The 21,993-nt window shown below is 39.6% G+C and overlaps 2 protein-coding genes across 5 annotated transcripts in view; one reads left to right on the forward strand and one right to left on the reverse strand.

Annotated features, from left to right (window-relative positions):
• Nucleotides 1-4,734: 4,734 nt before the first annotated feature.
• LOC138857047 (uncharacterized) lies at nt 4,735-7,935 on the reverse strand. Its single transcript, XM_070108460.1, has 2 exons — nt 7,077-7,935; nt 4,735-4,949 (listed from the first exon to the last, which is right to left on the reverse strand). Exons 1-2 carry the CDS (start codon nt 7,933-7,935, stop codon nt 4,735-4,737), a joined length of 1,074 nt encoding a protein of 357 aa, XP_069964561.1.
• Nucleotides 7,936-11,775: 3,840 nt separating this feature from the next.
• mr (anaphase promoting complex subunit morula) overlaps nt 11,776-21,993 on the forward strand; it is a 171,871-nt gene continuing 161,653 nt past the window's right edge. For 3 of the 4 annotated variants that reach the window (XM_036368902.2, XM_036368904.2, XM_036368903.2), the window contains exons 1-2: nt 11,777-11,933; nt 11,999-12,446. In XM_036368902.2, the coding sequence (XP_036224795.2) occupies nt 11,874-11,933; nt 11,999-12,446 (508 nt within the window). In that variant the 5' untranslated portion in view covers nt 11,777-11,873. Of the gene's footprint in view, nt 11,934-11,998; nt 12,447-21,993 lie in introns of all 4 variants that reach the window. The other variant, XM_036368905.2, reaches the window with a different exon arrangement.

Below are 21,993 nucleotides of genomic sequence, written 5' to 3' on the forward strand. Positions count from 1 at the left end.
CTTAACCAGAACTTTACCAGCAACATGTTGAAAAATTGTGTTCTCAGTATCTGTTAGCAACCATCTCCACCAGACGACCAAACATACCCTGCTTCAAATGACAGCAGAAGGATTTAGCAAAGGGAAGGTAATCACGTCCCAACAGATGAGGGACCACTATCAAGTGGTACACCGACGGCTCGAAAAAGGCGGAAGGGATTTGTGCATGGGTCGTAGGACCACGCATCAAGCTCTCCATTCCCATGGGAAGTTTTCCTAGCATCTTCCAGGCGGAAGTATATGCTATAAGTCGGTGTGTAGAGATAAACCTCCAACGCAACTATCGCAATAAGAGTATCTGCATACTCAGCGATGGTCAGGCGGCACTAAAAGCGATCTCGACTTTTGAGGTCAAATTGCTACTAGTGCAGGAGTGCATACAACCGCTGAACAGTCTATCAAGTCACAATAGAGTGCATCTCATCTGGGTGCCGGGTCACAGGGGTATAGCCGGAAATGAACTGGCTGACGAGTTGGCGCTCTCTGCAGCCTCTACAAAAATGGTAGGGCCAGAACCATGCATAGCGATTGGTCCACACACCATTAAGGAGCTGCTCCGTAAAGAGCAGGCAGGGAGACACATTGGCAGCATATCCAAGGCATGCGCCATGCCAAGTTGCTGATGGAGGGTTTCGACCTCAGACGGTTTAAAACCGTAATCAATCTCCCGAGAAATAAGTTCCGGCTGCTTGCCGCGTTCTACACCGGTCATTGCAGGCTCAATAAACATCTATTCAACATGGGCTTAGTCTCTTCTGCAAAGTACCGGTTCTGTGACATGTAGTCGGAGACCCCAGAACACCTGCTAGTGGACTGCACAGCAATCTGCAGACGCAAAATTAAGGCCCTGGGATCCATGTTTCCCAACAGGGATCGCATCGCTTCACTAGCACCTAGCAGTATATTAGAGTTCATCTATATGCTGAGGCTAGACGAGTCGTTGTGACTTAGGGGAGGGCACAATAAACCATAGGTTGCAGTGCATACCTCTATCCATCTCTCAGTTAAGCTTCAGGTAAACTTTACCGAAAGAAGTGATAAAAATGATAGCTATCAGTTCTAAAATCTATAAAAAAAATCCAGCTGTTTGGCTGCGGCGTTCATATGGCGACTCTTGTCGCTCAATTTCATTATATATTATGCATATATGCATATTTCATACAAAAAAGGGCTAATAACATTTAAATTTCCGAATAAAATGTAAAATTCATTTGAAACCGAGCACAGTTACAACCATGAAAGGAATTTTAAAATGAAAACGAATGCTGAATTGCGTAGCTGCGAGCTGTTACGAAAAAGAACATCACGCTTGCCAACCGAGCACGAGCGGCACGGTCTCTTCGTCTTTCTTCGTTGTCCCCTCGCCTATGAAAACCGGTTTGGGCGGCAAAACGAGTCCTCGTCTGAACATGCACATACATGGCTAAAGTTACATAGTTTTGAGTGTTCATAATACAAGTTTTGTGAACAGTTTCTGCACCCGCAATCACAATAATCAAACTATTTGTAGGTAAACTAACCACAACTTGGTGAAAACGGTTCTGTCAGTTAAAGCTATCATCTAGTTAAAATACAAACGGTTAAGGATAATATTAACCGGGTATCGAGAAAACGGCCTTAAATCACATAAGAAAATATGTTTGCTTATTTCACTATAATATCACACATATTGACCGATACAAGTGATTAGGGTAGGGAAAGGTCTGAACCGATTTCATTTACTTTTCGCATTACACTAAATTATTTGATAATTGATATTTTGATTTTGCATTGTAATATGAAAGGATGTGATGGTTGTAATCCAATTTCAGCTATTTCTTGAATAAAAGAATAATGTCATACACCAGAGTTGGATTCAATTAGTCGAGTATACATATTCACATGCAACCCTACAATATTTGCTTTTTTCGTCATTTTCACATTGTAAAATGTGTGAAATGTTGTGTTCCCAATTGCAAGCAATCCTTAAAGAAGCAAAACGGTCTAGGGCAATTTAACGGAAGAGTGTTCCCGCCGGCTTCAGAGCGAGCCCATTAAAAATTAGTTCAGAGACGATGCGTATTGAGTTTAAAGTCAATTAATTTTCTACTTATGAACATAATCATATACAGTAAGTTTCGTGTTGCGTTGGGTTCCATTGCCTCAGTTATTCCAAACAAACAGGCCTGTTGCAACTATTCCATCGTTTTAAAGAAGCACTTTTTCATTAGTTATTTTCACCATACTTTATGCTAGTATGGGCCAATATAAAATTTGGGGTCCCAGCGAGACTGCTCTTCCACCTGAGTTCCAAATTGGATGAGCTGTAAAAGCTATGAATTCAACATGTTCTCTCCAGCTTAGTTTTCTACCAAGAATAACCCTCAGATATATAACAGAGCTCGAGGGTGCAATAATTTCTAGATGAGGGATTGAATTGCGTGATTTTTGCCTTTCTGGTGAAAATAAAATTTTCTGATATCTCAGGGTTAACAGTAAGTACATGTTCCTTCGCCCATTTAGCGGAGAAACCTCCATGTAACGTGGAACGTAACTGCGAGGTTTCCATATCAAATAGGAGTGTTAACTCGTTGTTCTAAGTGTTCCAAAGCTAAGAGGTCAAGATGCCTCCTTAAAGGCTGTCACAAGTGGTCTGGTGAGTGATTTTCATACCATCCCCATCATATAGCGCTTGTTCATCACATAGCTTATGAGTCAACCAGACCAGAGGTTCTGGTTAATATCAAATGCCCACAAAATGCCATTAAAAGGAAACTAACCTGAAATTTGGTGCATGGGATTACAGTACGCACCGTTGGGCTGAAAATGTTTAAAAATTGGGCGTGACCCCGAAACGTCGTTTCGATCATTTTTAATATGTCATGATCTTTAATTTTTTTTATTGTATTCAGTAATGCTTACAATTTCATCGTGGAAAGATATACCCAAGAACAACGTTTACAAAATATTCAATTTATTGTCAAATTAATCGTTCTCCAATCGCAACTTTTCGTGCACTTTTGTCGTTATATGGTCGTTATGGTTGTGATGAGTGGTGCGGTAAATAACAAAACTGTCGATTCTGGTGCAAAGAAAATGCACAAATTATACATGAGCAACCCTTACATTCACGTAAATTGACAGTTTGGTGTGGTTTTTGGTCTGGTGCAATCATCGGTCCGTACTTCTTTCGAAACGAAGCTGCTGACACCGTTACTGTCAATGGAGAGCGGTATGATTTAGATCGATGATAACCAACTTTTTATGGCCGCAATTGGTGGAAGTTGATCTTGACAATATCTGGTCGGGGCTACCTGCACATATCACGTGCAACAACCGAATTATTGCGACAAAAGTTTGGAGATTCGAGAATTTTAAGAAATTGTGACATCGAATGGCTTCAACTAGTTGTGATTTAACACCATTAGACTACTTCTTGTAGGGTTATTTGAAGTAATTGATCTTAAGCAATAAACCAGAATCTCTTCAAGCTTTGTAAGTCAATATTGAACGTGCCATTCGTGACATACGACTTGATTTAGTGAAAAAATTACTCGAAAATTGGGTTTATCGAATCCATTCCTAAAAATAAAGTCGTGGAGCCAATTTGAATGATGTTATTTTCGTAACTTAATTGCATCTATTGTACTTCACATTAAATAAAAAACATTTGAATTTCTTTAACAATTAGTGGGTTTTTTCTTGAAGAAAAATCATATAACTTTTATTGGAATACCATATACCTCAATTGCTCTTTACACGGCAACACTCTTTGTAACACCGAAGCTCGTTACCCACTTGTTGATGAATACGTCCGCTACTGGTTGAGCATCTTGATAAGGAATTGCGTATACTTCTTTTCATTCCTTAAAATAGTCCTTGACCACCAAAACACATTTGTTTCCAAATTTATTTTTGGGAAATTGAATCTCTTACCCATCTGTTGATGAATGCTACTGGTTCAGTGTCTTGATTAAGAATTGTATATACTTCTGGCCATTGGTTGAAATGGTTCTTGACTACTAAAACATGACTATTTCCTAATTTATTGTTGGGAAATGGACCGTCTAATACTTCATCTGGCCATGACTCCTGGACCTTGACCCTTTAGTTAGAATTCACTCAGCATTTTTGGCAATCCTCTCCATAACTGATTGACGACAACCAGTTGAATAAAACCATTGCTTTAATTTCTCAAAAGTTTTCATGTTCTCAAGTGCCCTCCTCTTGGACCTTAGTACTGCACGTTAAGAACATCAGGAATTCTAACCTTCGCAACAACCAAAAGTACTCGGAGAGTTTGCTCATTTTCCCTTTTCCATACTCGATGCAAGCAGCAACACACCAACTTTATTCTGCTACGCTCTGACCAATATGCTTTTACGACTAGCCTTGCTGTAGTTATTTCTCCACTCTTGTACATTTGTGCCACTCCACTTCATGCATTACACCTTGCAATTCTAGACACACTTGCAAAGAGTAATCCGTTTCAGGTTTAATTTTATCCTGCTGCTTCACCTGTGCTATTATACACGCTTCCTACTCTTCCAACTGTGAGGACATCTGTGCTGATATACGCACGTCCAGCTTTTTCGCCTGTGAGGTTCATTGTACTGATATACTAGCTTCCTGCTCTTCCGACTGTGAGGACACTTGAATTGGTATACACGATTTCTGCTCTTCCTACTGTGAAGACACTGATATACAAGCTTCTTGCTATTCTGACTGTGAGGACATTTTTACTGGCTCACACGCTTCCTGTTCATCCAACTGTGAGAACACCTGTGCTGATATACGCGCATCTTGCGCTGCGAACTGCTCTTTCAACTGCGTTGACAACCGCGTTTCGAACTGCGACATTTGTAGGGTCATACTTGCATCCTGCTCTTTAAACTCTGTGTCGATATTTGCGTTGATATTTGTGTTTAAGTCTGCGTTGACATTTGCGAAATTGCAGTAAAATCGTTAAACTTTGCCATTTTAAAACAATTCGCTCTTTGGGAATTTATTGACAATCCACTTTTAAAACCAGTTGTTACGGATTTCTCGATAAATTGTCTACCTTGTAGCTCACTCCTCAGTTCGATTACTGGATTGTTAAAAAAAAGTTCCAATTTAATGGCTATACACTTATCTTTAATTTTAATTCCAACAACTAAACACTTATTGCTCGTTATTCGGGTTTACGACTTATTGGCATATAATCTGGCAGCCCTTATTTAAAAGATCAAACACAAACAGAACAAAACTTCGCCTCTAGAACATTCTGGCAACTACGAACTACGCTATCTAGTTGATTCTAGCAGTTTATCGTCGATTCTGATTTGGTCCTTCATAATTACACTGTAATTTGGGAGACAGTCCTTTCTTTCGTTGTAGGTTATATAACAATACTCAATCGCCTTCAATAAAACCCTCAGAGTTCATTCCCTTGTCGTATTTTGCTATCATTTTATTGCTCATAAATTTAGTGCGCTGTCTCACCATAGCATGTATATCCCTCATCTCGTCTTCTAGGATGCTGTTGACTTCCTTAGAATTCCTTCTTTTGTTAGCGTTATTTCCAAATTTTAAATCATTAAAATGCCCCGTTGTTATGGATATATGAGTATCCGAATCTGTTTGATATTTGTCCACAACTTTCCTAAAATATTCTTCCAAAGTTTGATTGAACTTACTGATAGAAAAAGGACCAGCTACATCACCAGCAATTCGCTCAAATATCGCACCCGAATTTTACTACTTCATTTGACCATGACTCCTGTCCACACATCCACTAAAGGTAACTTTACTCGTATTTCTGCTTATTTGTGAAATGAAGATTACAGGGCATTTGCTTACTGGAGCCGACCGTGCCCTTTTCGGCTGGTTCGCTTTAGTTTAACGATTGGTTGGATTTGACATTTGCTCGATCTTGCTCAGTTTTGCGTTTACCTCCAACTGGATTATTGGACTGGTTACAGTTACGTCCACACAATCATTTTTCTTACGCGCTTTTGTAGATTTTTCCAGTGCTCTCTGCATATTGTAAATTTTTTCAAATATTTGGTTCACCCAAGTATGTGCTTCTATTTCTGCTTTATGAGCTTTAAATGTTTGAGTGATAAGCAGAGATGCAGTTTTCTATGTCAGATCATACGAAACATTTTCCGCAAACGTTAATTTTGGACATGCGAAGCATGAAGGGTTGTCTCGTATGCCATTTACAAAGGTTGTCTCGTATGAATTTTCGTGTCCTCCATGTATAACACGGACTTATGTGCATAAGCTAAGTGAGCTAACCCATTAATCTCTGTAGAAAACTTATTGCATACTGGCGGCAGCTTCGCAACTCGATTTGGAAGATCTGCTTCCTGTGCTACCATATCGTCTTTCTAATGCACCTGGTCTGTAATGTCTCCACCGCATATCTTTTTAATGTAACGAGCAATGCAGCTACTTTATCTTCAGCGGTCCAACTATTTGAAGACGCCGTGTTTTCGAATTGAGGCTTAAAAACATGGAACGAAACATGGAGGTTTTACCTTGGTAGACGACATAATTTTAAAACAATTCTCTCTTTGAGAATTTATTAACAATCCCACTTCTGACACCAATTGTAGAATAGAATATAATAGATAAGGATAGAGGTATCCACCCCGACCTATGGTCAATTGTGACCTACCCTAGGTCACAGCGACTCATCTAGCCTTAGCATATAGATGAACTCTAATATACTGCTAGGTGCTAGTGAAGCGATGCGATTCCTGTTGGGAAACATGGATCCCAGGGCCTTAATTTTACGTCTGCAGACTACTGTTCAGTCCACTAGCAGGTGGTCTGGGGTCTCCGACTACATGTCACAGAACCGGCAGTTTGCAGAAGAGACTAAGCCCATGTTAAATAGATGTTTATTGAGCCTGCAATGACCGGTGTAAAATGCGGCAAGCAGCCGGAACTTATTTCTCGGGAGATTGATTATGGTTTCAAACCGTCTGAGGTCGAAACCCCCCATCAGCAACTTGGCATGGCGCATGCCTTGGAGATGTCGCCAGTGTCTCTCCCTGCCTGCTCTTTACGGAGCAGCTCCTTAATGGTGTGTGGACCAACCGCTATGCATGGTTCTGGCCCTACCATTTTTGTAGAGGCTGCAGAGAGCGCCAACTCGTCAGCCAGTTCATTTCCGGCTATACCCCTGTGACCCGGCACCCAGATGAGATGCACTCTATTGTGACTTGATAGACTGTTCAGCGGTTCTATGCACTCCTGCACTAGTAGCGATTTGACCTCAAAAGTCGAGATTGCTTTTAGTGCCGCCTGACTATCGCTGAGTATGCAGATACTCTTATTGCGATAGTTGCGTTGGAGGTTTATCTCTACACACCGACTTATAGCATATACTTCCGCCTGGAAGATGCTAGGAAAACTTCCCATGGGAATGGACAGATTGATGCGAGGTCCTGCGACCCCTGCACACATCCCCTCCGCCGTTTTCAAGCCGTCGATGTACCACTTGATAGTGCTATCCATTAGCAGTAGGTCCAGCGTGGAATCATTCCATTCCTCCTTACTGGCAAGGGTATCTTTGACCTTCCTATTGCAGCTTACGGCTTTGGTAATGCTGTCCCTTGGGAGAAGGGCCAGTGGCATTTCGTCACTTAGGGCCTTCATCTGCTGGGACGAGATTACCTTCCCTTTGCCAAACCCTTCTGCTATCATTTGAAGCAGAGTCTGTTTGGCCGTCTGTTTGATCAGTATATGTAACGGTGTGAGCTGTAACATTACTTCCAATGCTGCGGCCGGACCCGTACTCATCGCGCCCGACGCGCAGATGCAGGCAAGTCGTTGCAGCTTCGATAGTCGAAGTCCTACCGAAGTCTGCGATGCTTTGAAAACCCAAGCTACCGCTCCATATGTTATGATCGGTCTCACAATCATGGTGTACAACCATTTTATAATCCTCGGGTTGCAGCCCCATGATTTCCCAGCAAGTCGAGTGCACACCAAGAGCGCTTTCGTAGCTTTGGCTTAGGTCAGGTCCACATGCTGCTTGCACCGTAGAGTGGAATCCAGCGTGAGGCCCAGGTACTTGACCGTGTTAGCCATCTCCAGCTCCATGCCGTTTAGGGATAGGTTTCTGAGACCTGGCAATAACCAGCGCCTGGTAAACGGTATGATTGTAGTCTTTGAGGTGTTGATGTTTAAACAAACCCCACTACACCATCCCTTTGCCAGCCCCAATCCAATTTGTACAATATCGCAGAGAGTGTCTGCGAACTTACCCCTGGCTAAAATAACAATATCGTCCGCATATCGCTGGCAGCGGATTCCATTGCTAGTTGGCAACTCCAAAAGATCGTCCACAACTAGGCTCCAAAGTAGAGGGGAAGAGTCCAGAAGCAGTAGCACTGCCGTCCAGCTGCCCTCTCCTATGGACATTTATTTCAAGCGTATACATAAAATGGCCCAGTCCCTGTTTTTGGGAATACGCCTGGGAGGAAGCTGCCTGACCTCTACCACTAGGGCGAATCTTATGATACGGGGATCAGACATGAAGGGTTCCGATGACACTTTCCATTGCCGGATCAGCCCTGTCGTAAGTTCGTTACCAAGGGTGATGTCAAGCACCTCCCTTCTTACACTCGTAACAAAGGTGGGCTCGCACCCCACGTTTTCAATACTTAAATTAGTACTGACTATAAATTCAAGTAGAGACTCAGCCCGTGTATTGCAGTCCGTGCTGCCCCATTCCGTGTGAAGGGCGTTGGCGTTGCATCCCAGGACGAGGGGCAGGTTATTCCTCCTGAAGTATTCCACCAGGTTTCCGACGGCCTCGGTGTGTCTCCCGGAAAATAGGCCGCTGCCAGGACGAAGTCCGTTCCTTCGTTGCTTTTAGCCTGCACAGCTACCAAGTCTTGTATTAGGAACTCTGAAATACAAAAGAAATCAATATCGTTCCTAATTACTTTACAGGCTCTAGGTATCTCACTTGAGAGATCCCAGATTATCTTATTGATCACCGTTTTGAGGCCTCTGACCTCTCCTTTGTAGATCCATGGCTCCTGGATCAGCAGTATGCCCATACCATCCGCTGTGAACCTGCTGACAGCCGAGGCCGACGCCGCGTGGTGCAGGTTCACCCGAGCAACTTCAGTGTGTGGACCCACTATAGGATCGGTTCCATTAGGAGCTGGTCCTAATCTTTGCCGTCCTCCGTGTTGCCATCCGCTAGGTCCATGAGTCTCATGAGAAGCTCTTGCGTGGAGGGTAGCTCCCCTCCTTGTTCGCCTACTACTCCGTGGGGACCTTCACCGTGGTCTCGGTAGTTGTCGCCTGCCGGGTTGAGTCGCAACCTCATCTCCCAGCATCTTTTCCACCGTTTCGGAGTGGTTGCCTAAGATCCCCTGTGCATTGCTGCTTCCCTGCCGCATGGTGTTAGGCGGCTCCTAGGGCGGTTGAAGGCGCTGCCCTTTTGCAACCCCGCCTTGTATCCTGAGTTGCGTTTACCGGGCGTTGGCTTCGATTACCGCTATTCCGTTTACTGACGGTCACGGTATTGCCACGCTTATGCTTCTCCGAGGCAGGGGAGGCATTGTTTCCCTTCATCCTGTTACGCGCCAACTTTTCGGCTTCCTCCAACGTTCTTCCCTCCTGGAGGTGCTTCAGCTACAATTTAAGGCTGGCACCATACATGCCTCTACTCCTGGGATCATCCTGTCCGCCTGGACTCCCAGTTCCCTTCTTCCGTTTCCGTTTTCCAGCCACCACGGTAGATGCCCGTTGAGTCCGAGCAGGTGATTCTGCTCGAGGGAGCCTCAAAGAGGTCCGCTTTATCATCGCCGGCCGCAGTCGATTTCGCCTGCTGAGCGCCGCTGCACGAGGGCATGTCGTCGTCATCGTCTCTTGCATACTCCTCGAACAGCGCCCGCTCCTCTGGCGACAGGGCGTCCAGGAAGCTGAACTTCTATTTAGCCCCTGAACCTCCCTTACCTGCACCGGTGCTTGTTTTGCTGGCATTGTCCTTGTCCGTTCGCTGTTGTTGTTGCCTTTTGTGTCTATTGTTGTGTTGTTGGTTGTTGTTATTCATCTTATTCTTACGACCATGGGCTCGACGTGGTGAGCCGTCCGGTCAACGTTTTGTAAGGGGAACGCAAAAGTCCACCGCGCCAGAGCCCCATGACGCGGTAAGGCCACCGTTACTTCCCAATGCGGCCCCCTGTTTTGGGAAGGCTCCGTTTAAATACAGCCGAATTTACCTCCTGGGTGCAAATAGTCCAATGGGCACGGGAGTCGCGTAACACCCTGGATTAGGAGGGGGCAGCTCTTGGTTGTCGCGCGCATGCGGCTTCTGACAACCTGTGTGATAGGTGCTAAGCAGCACTTCCCACCCCGGTTGGGAGATGCCGAGAATGCCTTGCGACCTAAGCCCCTGCACCCCGGCAAGGTGCCTGCCATTCGCAGGGGGACACCGATTGTAATGGAATTTCGATAAATCGTCTACCTTGTACCTCACTCCTGAGTTCGATTGCTGGATTGTTAAATAAAAGTCCCAATTTAATGGCCATACATTTATCTTTATGGGTCGGCTTTAGTATACCAGCCCACGATTTCAGGGTTAAGAGGGATATGGTTGGATAGAGGAGATTCTCCAGATCAAGAATGTATATAATTATTGCCGCCGTTAACTTTTCTTTTATATTATGCACTTATTATACACTAACACTTCACTACAATGTTTCTACATATTTATTTTGTATTGATTAATTAAATATTTGCTTTAAATAAGCAACAAATGGGTTTCATATTGACAGATAATAAGTGTTGCCATATCCAAACGAATGAAAGCAATCAAAATAAATAAAATACCCAATTACCCTCTACAAAAATAAACTTATATGCACAATGCAGAAAAAAGTTGGCCAACCCGGTGTTGGATCAGCCAGGGTTATTTTTTTGAAGCGCGGCTGAAGGCCGCCAATGCAGAAAGGAGTTTGACGCGATTGAATTATGAACACCCCGGTTTTTGACCGACCAGGGTTGAATTTGGGAATATGCTGTTTTCACGAAATTTTAACCCTTCATATAATTTTTTTGAAGGGTGGCCGACGGCTAAATCCATTGAAATTGTATTTCACAGACTCCCTTCACATACCATTTGCAACCCCAACCCCCTTCGAAGTGGGGGTCATTAAGTACATAATTACCGATGATAGTTTCAAAATCATGGAAATCACTAAACAATTTTGAGAGTTCTGCACGAAATTAATAATTTATTTTAAAGATGGATTGGAAAGAAAGAGATGGGTTGAGAAAATCAATCTGGTTGTACGAAAAGAACTGTAGATTATATTCAAAATCCAAGTTTTTGCTTGTTTCAACTTTACTTGTACTGCACTATAAGCTTATCCATAGACACAGATATTTTAATATCTGCATGCATATAACGAAATGATCATATGCCTGACAATTGCTTGGCATTTATCGGTCGGCTTTAGTATACAATCCCACGATTTCAGGGTTAAAAGGGCTATGGTTAGACGAAGGAGATTCTCCAGATAAAAAAAGCCGTCGGAAACTGATAGTTTTCGAGATATTTGCATTTTAAGTTGAAAATTTCACAAATTTTATATTACAATTTCTCTATTTATAGTTATTTTTTCTTTTATATTATGTATATCAATTTCGAAAAGTATGAGTGTAGTAGTAAAAACGTCTGAGTGTATTCCAACTTGAATGCAATTTCTTGATCGTGTAACGTTCGGTAAGCAACGTAGGCAGAAATTAAATTATCGTGACAGTGTCTATTGCCTGTGAAGGTGCCCAGTAGAAACAAAACATTTGTTTACATTTCTTTGAAAGCTGCTGAAAATAAAGTGATGGATATTGGGTTGTTATGGTTGGAAATATCTCGCAGCTTTCCGATATTAAGTGGAAATGTAAGCGTATCAGTTAGAATAGAATTAGTAATAGGAATGCATATGTATATATCTATTCTTAATAGGTTGCAATCACATATTCTGATGATAAAAGACACCAACAACTGTGCAAGGAAATGATATCGCTTGGGTTAAGTGGCGCCTTGAGCGAAATAGTTTTTTCCGAAATACAAGCTGCCGTTCGTGACAAAATTGTCCCTTTGTTTTGGTCAAATTTTCCAAGACAATTAGGGATTGCCGAACAAAGTGTTGAATCGCAATTTTTAATGTTTCATCAATTTGCCTCGGCTGTTGACAATCTGCTGAAAAATGTTATTTGCTTAAAAGTATTTATAGAGCGGGTGAATAAATTGCATCCTCAGCAAAATAATGAAACTTGGAATTTACATGCTCTATTACTGAAAACGTTACTTGGACAAATGCCAACTGGTTTTAATGAAGTTGTGTCTGCTTTTTACTGCCTATCCTTCCAGATCTATATTCAGATGTACACTAAAAGTGCTGTGTTAAGGGGTGAGTATATATACATATGTATATAGAGTGTTGATGTAAAGTTTGGTGCATATATAATCACAGTAACAATTGGCAAATAAAAGAATCTTAAATGGAATTCAATATACTATTTCGATAAAGCAATACTGATTTCTTCGAAAACAAATACAGTATTTAATATATAAGAATAAAAGTATATAACTGAAAAACAGGGTCGCCTTTAGCATACCGATTTTAGTGTTTAAAGGAGTATGGTTGAATATAGGAGATTCTCCAGATTTACAATCGAGAAATTCGTTACAGCATTCTTCAAGTATTTTGTAATGTCAAGAAAAGGAATCGAAATTTTAATTTAAAATTAAGATGGTATGATTGTGTTGCGGTTATCTAATCCCCGCTTGGTGGTAAGGTTCAGGCTGATTGTCGTAAGGAGAAAGGTTTTAGATGGGTGGCGTTCGTTGGGCTTGCAAAGAGGTGGTTAGTGTCATGCGGAGACTGACTCGTTGCATCATGTACATATGGTATTATAGGGTCGATTCTGGATAAGTAAGAGAGTAGACCACGATTTACGTAGCCTCATGCTGCCAACGCACCACTGCGACACCTGCCTCAACGGCAGTGCAACCTGCCACTCCAATCGAGTAGTCAAGAAAGGACCTCCGCGGCCCTAAGGAGCTCACAAAGGCAGCATGACTCCCACTCTGACCAATCCGCTCCAAAACATTTGTCCCGCTCCAATCCTCGCGCGAGAACCACTCAGCAACTCCTGGTTCTTCACACAGTCTGTTGCGTGTGTCAGACCGTAATACTCCGTAACGTCACATCAGTCAAGTGCAATTCTTGTTCTGGCTGGTGTCACTTTCTGTCGTGTTCCGGCCTGAGCACCACACATGAGTGGAGTGCGTCGTATGTTGCCCGGGCTGTAGGAGTTTGCAACCGCACTCCCATATAGTGGCGTCGCCAAACAACACCACAGTGCGACAACCGCCCATGCGGATATTACAGCTGCTAAAACCACCACTTACACGTACCTCCCTCACCACCGGCCACCCAAGACAAACGAGACAATTTAACTGCAACGGACTCCAGAGTAAGAACGAAAAGATAGTTGCATTTATGATCCGGGAACGAGTATCGATAGCTGCGGTCCAAGAAACCAAGTTAAACAGCCGCTCAGATCTTCACAGTTGTGCAGGTTTTAACGTTTTACGTTTTCATACTTCACACCACCATGCAAGACTACCCTTGAATGTCAGGGTCTAGCTGTCCGGTCAGGCGATGTCGAGCTCGAGATATTTTATATATACATCCCCCCCCGTTACATGTTGCCCAACAGGATATCACCCGAACATAGGTGCGCTACTTCGTGGTGAAAACCGTTTGGTGCTAGGCGACTTTAAGGTGCTCCACGATCTTTGGCACTCCTGCCTGTCAAACGACCGTAGGGGATGGAGCTGGGGGAACAGATTGACGATTGGACATTCTGTAAAATGAATGACGAAGCCCCCACCAGAATTACGGGCACCTGTAATAGCTCGCCAGATGTTGCCATCGCTAGCGTTGGTCTGATAAATAGCATAACCTGGCGACCTTTACTAACTCTCGCATCAGACCATCTGCCCATAATTATCTCGATCGAGAAACCTCTGTCGGCTGCACAGAATTTACCGAGAGCACCTTCACCGCACTACCTAATTCTACGGACGTCATCGCGTCAATTCCGCAAGGTGATCGCGGAACTCCGCCCTAATTTCCCTGCCGAAGCAGCTGTATTTGCAAACGAGCGTGACACCTTACGCCATGCCGATCCCTGTGATCCCCGAATAAGGGATCTGAATTTGGAAATTCGGCAAATGGTAAATCAGCATAAGCGGTCAAAATAGATAGAGCATTTGAAGTATTGCAACCTCTACACCTGTGAGGAAGCTTTGGATTACTGTCAAGGCCTTGTCTAATCCGAGGAAACATGACCACCGGGTTGAAATTCAATTTCATGGCCATGCCTCCTCGGACCCGAAGAAGTACGCGAGCTCTTTTACCACCTTCTTCACCCTTCGACTGACAAGGCAAAACGATGTGTTACCCGACGGTTGCACAAAATGCCAAAAGACCGCGCATCACTTTCAACGATAGGGAGGTTCTGAGTGCCATCAACAATGCCAAATAATAATTAAAATAAGAGTTTAGTTTAATTGTCTAATCTACCTAATTATAACAATGATTGTTATATTATAAGCAGAAATATTTTTGAAACAAAAGTTTATTTCATACTTCTTGTTTTTCTTCACCACCTCTGAGGTTGCATTGTAGACACGTTACCGATTTTTCTTGGGTTTTCGGTTCCCCAGGAGGCCTTTTTTCATCCATATATTATTAGTTCTAAATCAATCTACTGGGTATAACAAATATTACTATATAAAATGAGGTACACTTTAGGAATATTAATTACAAAAACAATATATTTAAAATAGCTGTCTTCGATTGGTCGTTTCTCTGGTCTATTTTCAAAATATTAAAATGTGAAAGCAACAACAAAGTTATCGAGTTGAATTGAAGCAATACTCTTGCTTTGCGGATACCTCATTAAAGTGGTATAACTTCACTCTTAAATGCTGCCAAGTTTTGTTTTGCATATTTTAGCTCACTTTTACTATTGTGGATAGTTTAAATGACAAATGAAAATACAAATTTCTTTATTATTTATACTCTCTCAACCTGTTGCTACAGAGTATAATAGTTTTGTTCACCTAACGGTTGTTTGTATCACCTAAAACTAATCGAGTTAGATATGGGGTTATATATATATAAATGATCAGGATATAGAGACGAGTTGAAATCCGGGTGACTGTCTGTCCGTCCGTGCTTGAGTAAAAATTGAGATATCTTTATGAAACTTGGTAGACATGTTTCTTGATACCGTGAGACGGTTGGTATTGCAGATGGGCGTAATCGGACCACTGCCACGCCCACAAAACGCTATTATTAAAAAACAAATAAATTGCCATAACTAAGCTCCACAACAAGATACAAGACTCTTATTTGGTGTACAGAATCACAATAGGGAGGGGCATCTGCAGTTAAAATTTTTTTTAAAGGTGGCGTGGTCCCGCCCCCAATAAGTTTAATGTGCATATATCCTAAACCGCTAATGCTATAATAACAAAATTCATTGGAAGCAAATGTTTTTAGAACCTCTACCTACAGTGTGAAAATGGGTGAAATCGGGTGGCAACTCCGCCCACTCCCCATATAACGATAATGTTAAAAACTACTAAAAGCGCGATAAATCAAGCACTAAACACGCCAGAGACATTAACTTTTATCTCTGGGATGGTACGAGATGACTTTAAAGGAACCGCGTTCAAAATTAGACAGTAGGCGTGGCACAGCCCAATATGAAAACCCATATCTTGAGATCTGCTTAACCAATTTCAACAAAATTCGGTACATAACGTTCTTTTCATATTGCTATGTTATAGTACGTAAATGGGCGAAATCGGACTACAGCCACGCCTATTTCCCATATAACACCATTTTAAATTCTATATGATTCTTTCACTTTCCAGTATGCAAATCAAGCAACAATGATTGTATAGGGGTAAAACTTTGCGTAAATAATGCGTTTAAAGTATGCCACCTTGTGACCAAAAATTGTCTAAATCGAACCAAAACTGTTCAAGCCCCTAAGTACTAAATATGTGGACCCCAGTGCCTATAGTTGACCTTCTACCGAAGGTATCAGTCAATCCACAAAGAAATTTCAAACGAGTATACCATTTGACTTTGCGAGAGTATAAAATGTTCGGCTACACCCGAACTTAGCCCTTCCTTACTTGTTTTCAAATATAATCAAATTAAAATGATATAGCAATTTTGACTGCAGTTTGTAAGACAATTTTAAGAGAATTATGTAAATAATCTAGTTTAGAAAATTTTAATTATATGTATAATTTGTTAATATATAAGACATTATTGTATAAATATATGATAGAAATTAAATAGTGTATGGAGAATAGAAATATAATTTGGATATATGTATAAGAATCTCTATAAAAATTTATGTTTTATATTGTAAATATTATATACAAATTAATATAATAATATAATTTCTTAAAGTTGTTAATATCTATTATTTTTAAGCTAAACATTTATAATAATATCGATAAAAAATTGTATTCATTATCAAAAAACGATTTCTTTTCATACTCTTTAAGACAGTTGTAATGCATTCTATATAAAATCAATTATAAACCTATACAACAAAACATCAAACCGATTTCTCATAATTTGAGTAAATTTAGTTTACAAATTGCTGTAATTAATTTCACTGTGAATGTGAATAACTGAGGCGACAATTAATACTTTAAATTATTAAAATATAAAAAGAAATCTCAAACGAGTATACCATTTGTATTTGCGAGAGTATAAAATGTTAGATTACATACAAACTTAGCCCTTCCTGACTTGTTTTTCTTATATTTTTAAAACATAAGACTTAAATCAATTATAATAATTTATAGAAAACCAAAATAAAGGGTTACAGCAACGTGTTTTAACGCGAAAAAAATAATTTATCTCTCAAGGAAGAATCATGACACTATTGCGCATGCATCAGAAAACATGTTAGCGCAGGGTTGTACCACAAGTTCTACCTGTTTGTTTGAGCATCTGGTACAGTTTGTTCGATTCGCTAGAGAGTAACGCTTGGGCAGTCGAAAATAGCTATTATAAAATTAACAATATAAGTCAAAAGAATCAACTGGAAATAATTTAAACAAAAACCAAAATAAATATATAAAAATCAGGTACAATTCAATTGTATTCTAATTGAAACAAAAATAAAAATCAAATAAAAAAAAGCAAAAAATAAAAATTCAGGTATAATTCAGTAACAAAAATAATATTAACACAATCTACTAAGTAATAAATAATATTTACAAAATATTTTAAATCACCCACAACGTAATAAAAAACTCTATCAAAGGAAAAGTGGTGGAGAAAAGGGTCCTATACCTTGTACACGAAAACACTTAAAATAAGTAACGAAGGGCTAAGTTCGCGTGTTACCGAACATTTCATTCTCTGGCAACTCGCAAGGCTTAAAGCCGGGGAAATACCTGGTAAAACTTTTTATTTAGCAATGTATCGAAAAGGCTCAACTTCCTTGTTCGACGAAATGGTGGTATTTATTTATTTTGAAGGACATAGACTCAGTTTTATTACTATATTTCACGTGGTTATATACAGTTAGAAGGCCCAAAAAAGTGAATTTTCCAGAAGTTTTTCTGAGAAAACTTAAAATTATTGATCCAAAAATTTATACACATATTATGATATCTTTTAACTATATTTTAAGACTTAGTACTAGTATATTTTTTTTGAAAAGGCCTACAGCTGCTCTCCGAGAGCTCTCCTAAAAAAAAAACGTTTTGCGGTGACCACTAAATCTCTGAACTGAATCATTTGAAATTAAAAAAACGAAACAGATTTCGTTAATCGAAGGAATAAGCAAAATAAAATTTTTTGACAAAATGGCGGTTTCTCAAAAAAAAAATCGTTTTTTCACCGAAATTTAAGCCTTAAATTGTAAAAACAAAAAGATTTATCGGAGAGAAAAAATCTTCCATTAATTACTTAAAAATATATTTAAGAAGCTCGTGTTAAAATTTGAGCTTAATCGACTTTGAAAACACCATTCTTAGAAAAACGCGTTTAAAGTTTGGTCAGGTAGTCGCTGTCGCTCCGGCTTTGTACTTCTAAGCACTCTGATACGCCTTTTCAAATTTGCGTGTAACTTTGAAAATATTCACCGGAACGATATGAAATTTTCTATGGGTGTTTTTAAATATATGTACATACATTAATAAAAAAAATCGATTTTTTAAAAATTTGAACTGTATGTAACCCCTTACTTCTCGTCAGCGAAAACTGTACTAAAATCATTGGGGGCATAGAAATGGAAGGGCTAATTGCATTAATTTTTCACATTGGTCAGGTATATTTGAGAACTTATTTTGAAGCAATCTTATAAATATAAACATATACGTATATGGAGTAAAGTCAGTGAATATCAGTTATATGGGGCTAAGGCTAGGTTTCACCCGAATTTTATCCATTGTAGACAAAGATACACTGCTATTAGAAAAACACGCTTTCTCAATTTTATTAAAATAACTATCACATTGGTCGATACATGTAATGGATGGTATTAAGTCAACTGGAAGTTCGAAAATTTTTATATTAAGTATATGGGGGCTAAGGGAAGTATTAATCCGATTCAACCCATTTTTAACACAGGGATATCTTACTACAAAAAAAAATATGTTCCCCGAATTTCAATTGTATATCTCACAGGTTGACCCATCTTTTCGGGAAAAAGTCAGCCATATGCATTAGGGTCCACATATTTGGCGTCTGAATTCTTAAGGGGTTCGGGGTAGTCAGAATTTTCAAAAAATCAATGTTTGTTTTTACATTTTCGTTAAGTGTAATATCTTGAAAATATTCTCTAAAAATTTCAAATTGATCCGATAATTCTTTTTTGAGTTATTCGACAAATAACAAAAAGCGCTCGGGAGCTCTAGTGTGAAACTTTAAATGCGTTTTTCTCAAAACTATTTTTTTTGAACTGGTGATAACTGTAATTCGAAAACCGCGCAGTAGATTTTAATTTATTGAAATTTATACAGCTTTTAGAATACATAATAAACTCGGGCCTGATCGAAGGATTTTTTTTTCAAAAATTTCGATTGTTTAAGACCTATTGATTTTTTCCCAAAAACCAAAAAAATAACCTTTTTTTGGAACTGGGTCAACACAGGCAGCTATATATTTTATATATTGGAAATAAAATTTTTTTGAAATTTTCGTGTCAAAACATTGTACAATAATGTCATATTACTACTATTGTTAAATAACATGATTTAATAGCAAAAAAAAATACTGAAAATTATAATATTTTCGTGTCTCTGACTACCCCTAACCCCTTAAAATGTTATAGTCCGATTTCGACAATTTTTTAGTGTAAGATGAGATACCTTTTTTTGCAAATTTTTTTTTTTTTTTGATACATTCATTTCTTTTTGATTTGTGTACTGGAAAGTGAAATAATCAGATGGAATTAAAAATTGTGTTACATGGGAAGTGGGCGTGGTTTTTATATGATTTCGCCAATTTTTGCACTGTAATCAGGATAATATTACATAACGAATTTGGTTGAAATCAGTGAAGTAGGTCCCGACACGCCGATTGTCCAAATTTGACACCGACTCCTATGAAGCCCTCTTGTACCTTCTCGGGTCTTTTATGTCTCTAAAGCATTTAGTTATTGATTTATCGAGCTTTTAGAACTTTTTAACAAACCGTTACATGGGGAGATAACGGGGTTATAATCCGATTTCATCCATTCTCACACTGTCGGTACGGACTCTTAAAGGATTTGTTCTAAATAATTAATGTAGCTTTAGTGGTTTAGGAGATATGTACATTAAACCTATTAGAGGGCTGGGCCATACCCATCTTCACAAATTTTACCACCGATGCCCCTTGCTACAGCAATCCTCTGAATCAAATTACGGTTTAATATCTTAATTTAGAGCGTAGCTATGGCGTTTTATAGGTTTTCGATTAGTGTCGTTGGGTGGGCTTGGTAGTGGTCCGATTACGTCCATCTACGAACTCGTCTTAACTTTTTTTGGCAAGGAACACTGGAAAAAGATTCATTACGCGATCTCTGTTTTGACTTAAGTTACAGCTTGCAGAGACAGACAGACCGACAGACAGACATCCGGATTTCAACTTGTCTCGTCATCCATATCATTAAGGTGTAGTATATATATAACTCCATATTCAACTCGATTATCTTTTGAGGATACAAACAACCGTTAGGTGAACAAAACTATTATGCTCTGTAGCAACATGTTGCAAGAGTTAAAAACGAAAAAAAAACAGGAGCTTTTGGTATTCGACTAACCGGATAGAGCATTATTTGAATAATAATATTCGATTTGCCGTATCTGGATAGTCACTAATCGAGAATATACCTTATATTATTGCTACCAATTACCTTATCTTTATTTCCATAGGGGAAAGACTTAATCGAAGAGACCGAACAATAGGGAAAAACATAAGACACAAATTGAGTTTATAGAAAAAATGCAGATATTTTAAGAAGTTTTACAAAACGTAATGTAACACCATAACAAGAGATAAAAAGATGCCCAACTCTTATGCCATTGAAAGTGCCAGCGTAAATCACATCCTGAACTTTGACAGTGGAGTTGAGTTCGGGAGGTTTTGACGTTTTGCAATTGGAACGACTGGAACGGCTAGATTGAAGTTATTCCAAAAATATATGTGAACGGAGTTATTGGTTGCCGCCGTTCAAGATTGCTAATAAAAAATGTCAAACCGCAAGACCGGCAGTTTGCACACGAAGCTAGGCACATGTTAAATGAGTGCTGTTTGAGTTTGCCAGTGTAAAATGCGACAAGTAGCCGGAATTTGTTCCTCGGGAGATTGATTACATATTTAAACCTGCTGAGGTTGTAACCCAGCTTTAATAGAATTGCTTCCAAATTTATCCAATCGGATTCTGTGACACCATTGAAAATCATAATTCCTTCTTCTTCTGCCCTATCTTCTGATTGTCCGCGTTGTTGATGGCTGTACAACGCTTGCTAGCGCGAGATGATTATAGTTACCTTCTTGGGCCTTTTTACATAGGTGGCAACACTTCAAGCTGTAAAGCTGTATTTTTTTTGCTGTGAACTATTGTGTTTAATTTTGCAAAATTCTTAAACTTTAACTAATTTTTTAGTGATTTAATTCAATATTTAGTGCTTGAACTCTGATTTGCAAGCTAAGTATTAAATGTTCTTAAGTTTTGTGCATTATCAAAAAGTTTAAATTTTCGAATTTTTGGTGCCGAGTCAGCTTTTTGTTTTATTTTATTCTATTTTCTCTCTCTATTTATCTCATTTACTTCGTTATTCACAGCTGTGTTGCGTGTACCTTTTTATTTGTTACAGTGCATCTAAAACTGCTCGCTACATTGCTTTTTCAAACTACCTTGGTTTTGAACTTTGATAAAAAAAAACAAGAAAAAACGTTAACTTCGGTTGCTCCAAAGCTATAATACCCTTCATAAATACAAAGGCCTCTTACAAGAACTTAATTCCGAACGTTCAATTTGTATTGCAGCTATATGATCTGATTTGTATTGCAGTGATCTGATCTGACCAATTTCTGTGGAGAATAATTTGTTGAAGATACTTCGTCAAGTAAAACAATTTTCCATGCAAGCACTTTACTCCGATCGTTCAGTTATTATGACAGCTATATGCTTTAGTCATCCGATCTATACAATTTCTTCGGAGATTAGATTATTTCGTGAAGATGCCTCGTCAAATGAAAGAGTTTTCCATACAAGCACCTCATTCCGATTGTTCAGTTTGTATGGCAGCTATATGCTATAGTCATCCGATCTATACAATTTCTTCGAGGATTGGATTAATGCCTTAAATAATAATACACGCCAAATTTGATGAAGATACCTCGTCAAATGAAA

Source organism: Bactrocera oleae, chromosome 4 (assembly GCF_042242935.1).
Source record: "Bactrocera oleae isolate idBacOlea1 chromosome 4, idBacOlea1, whole genome shotgun sequence".
NCBI classification, from domain to species: Eukaryota; Metazoa; Arthropoda; class Insecta; order Diptera; family Tephritidae; genus Bactrocera; species Bactrocera oleae.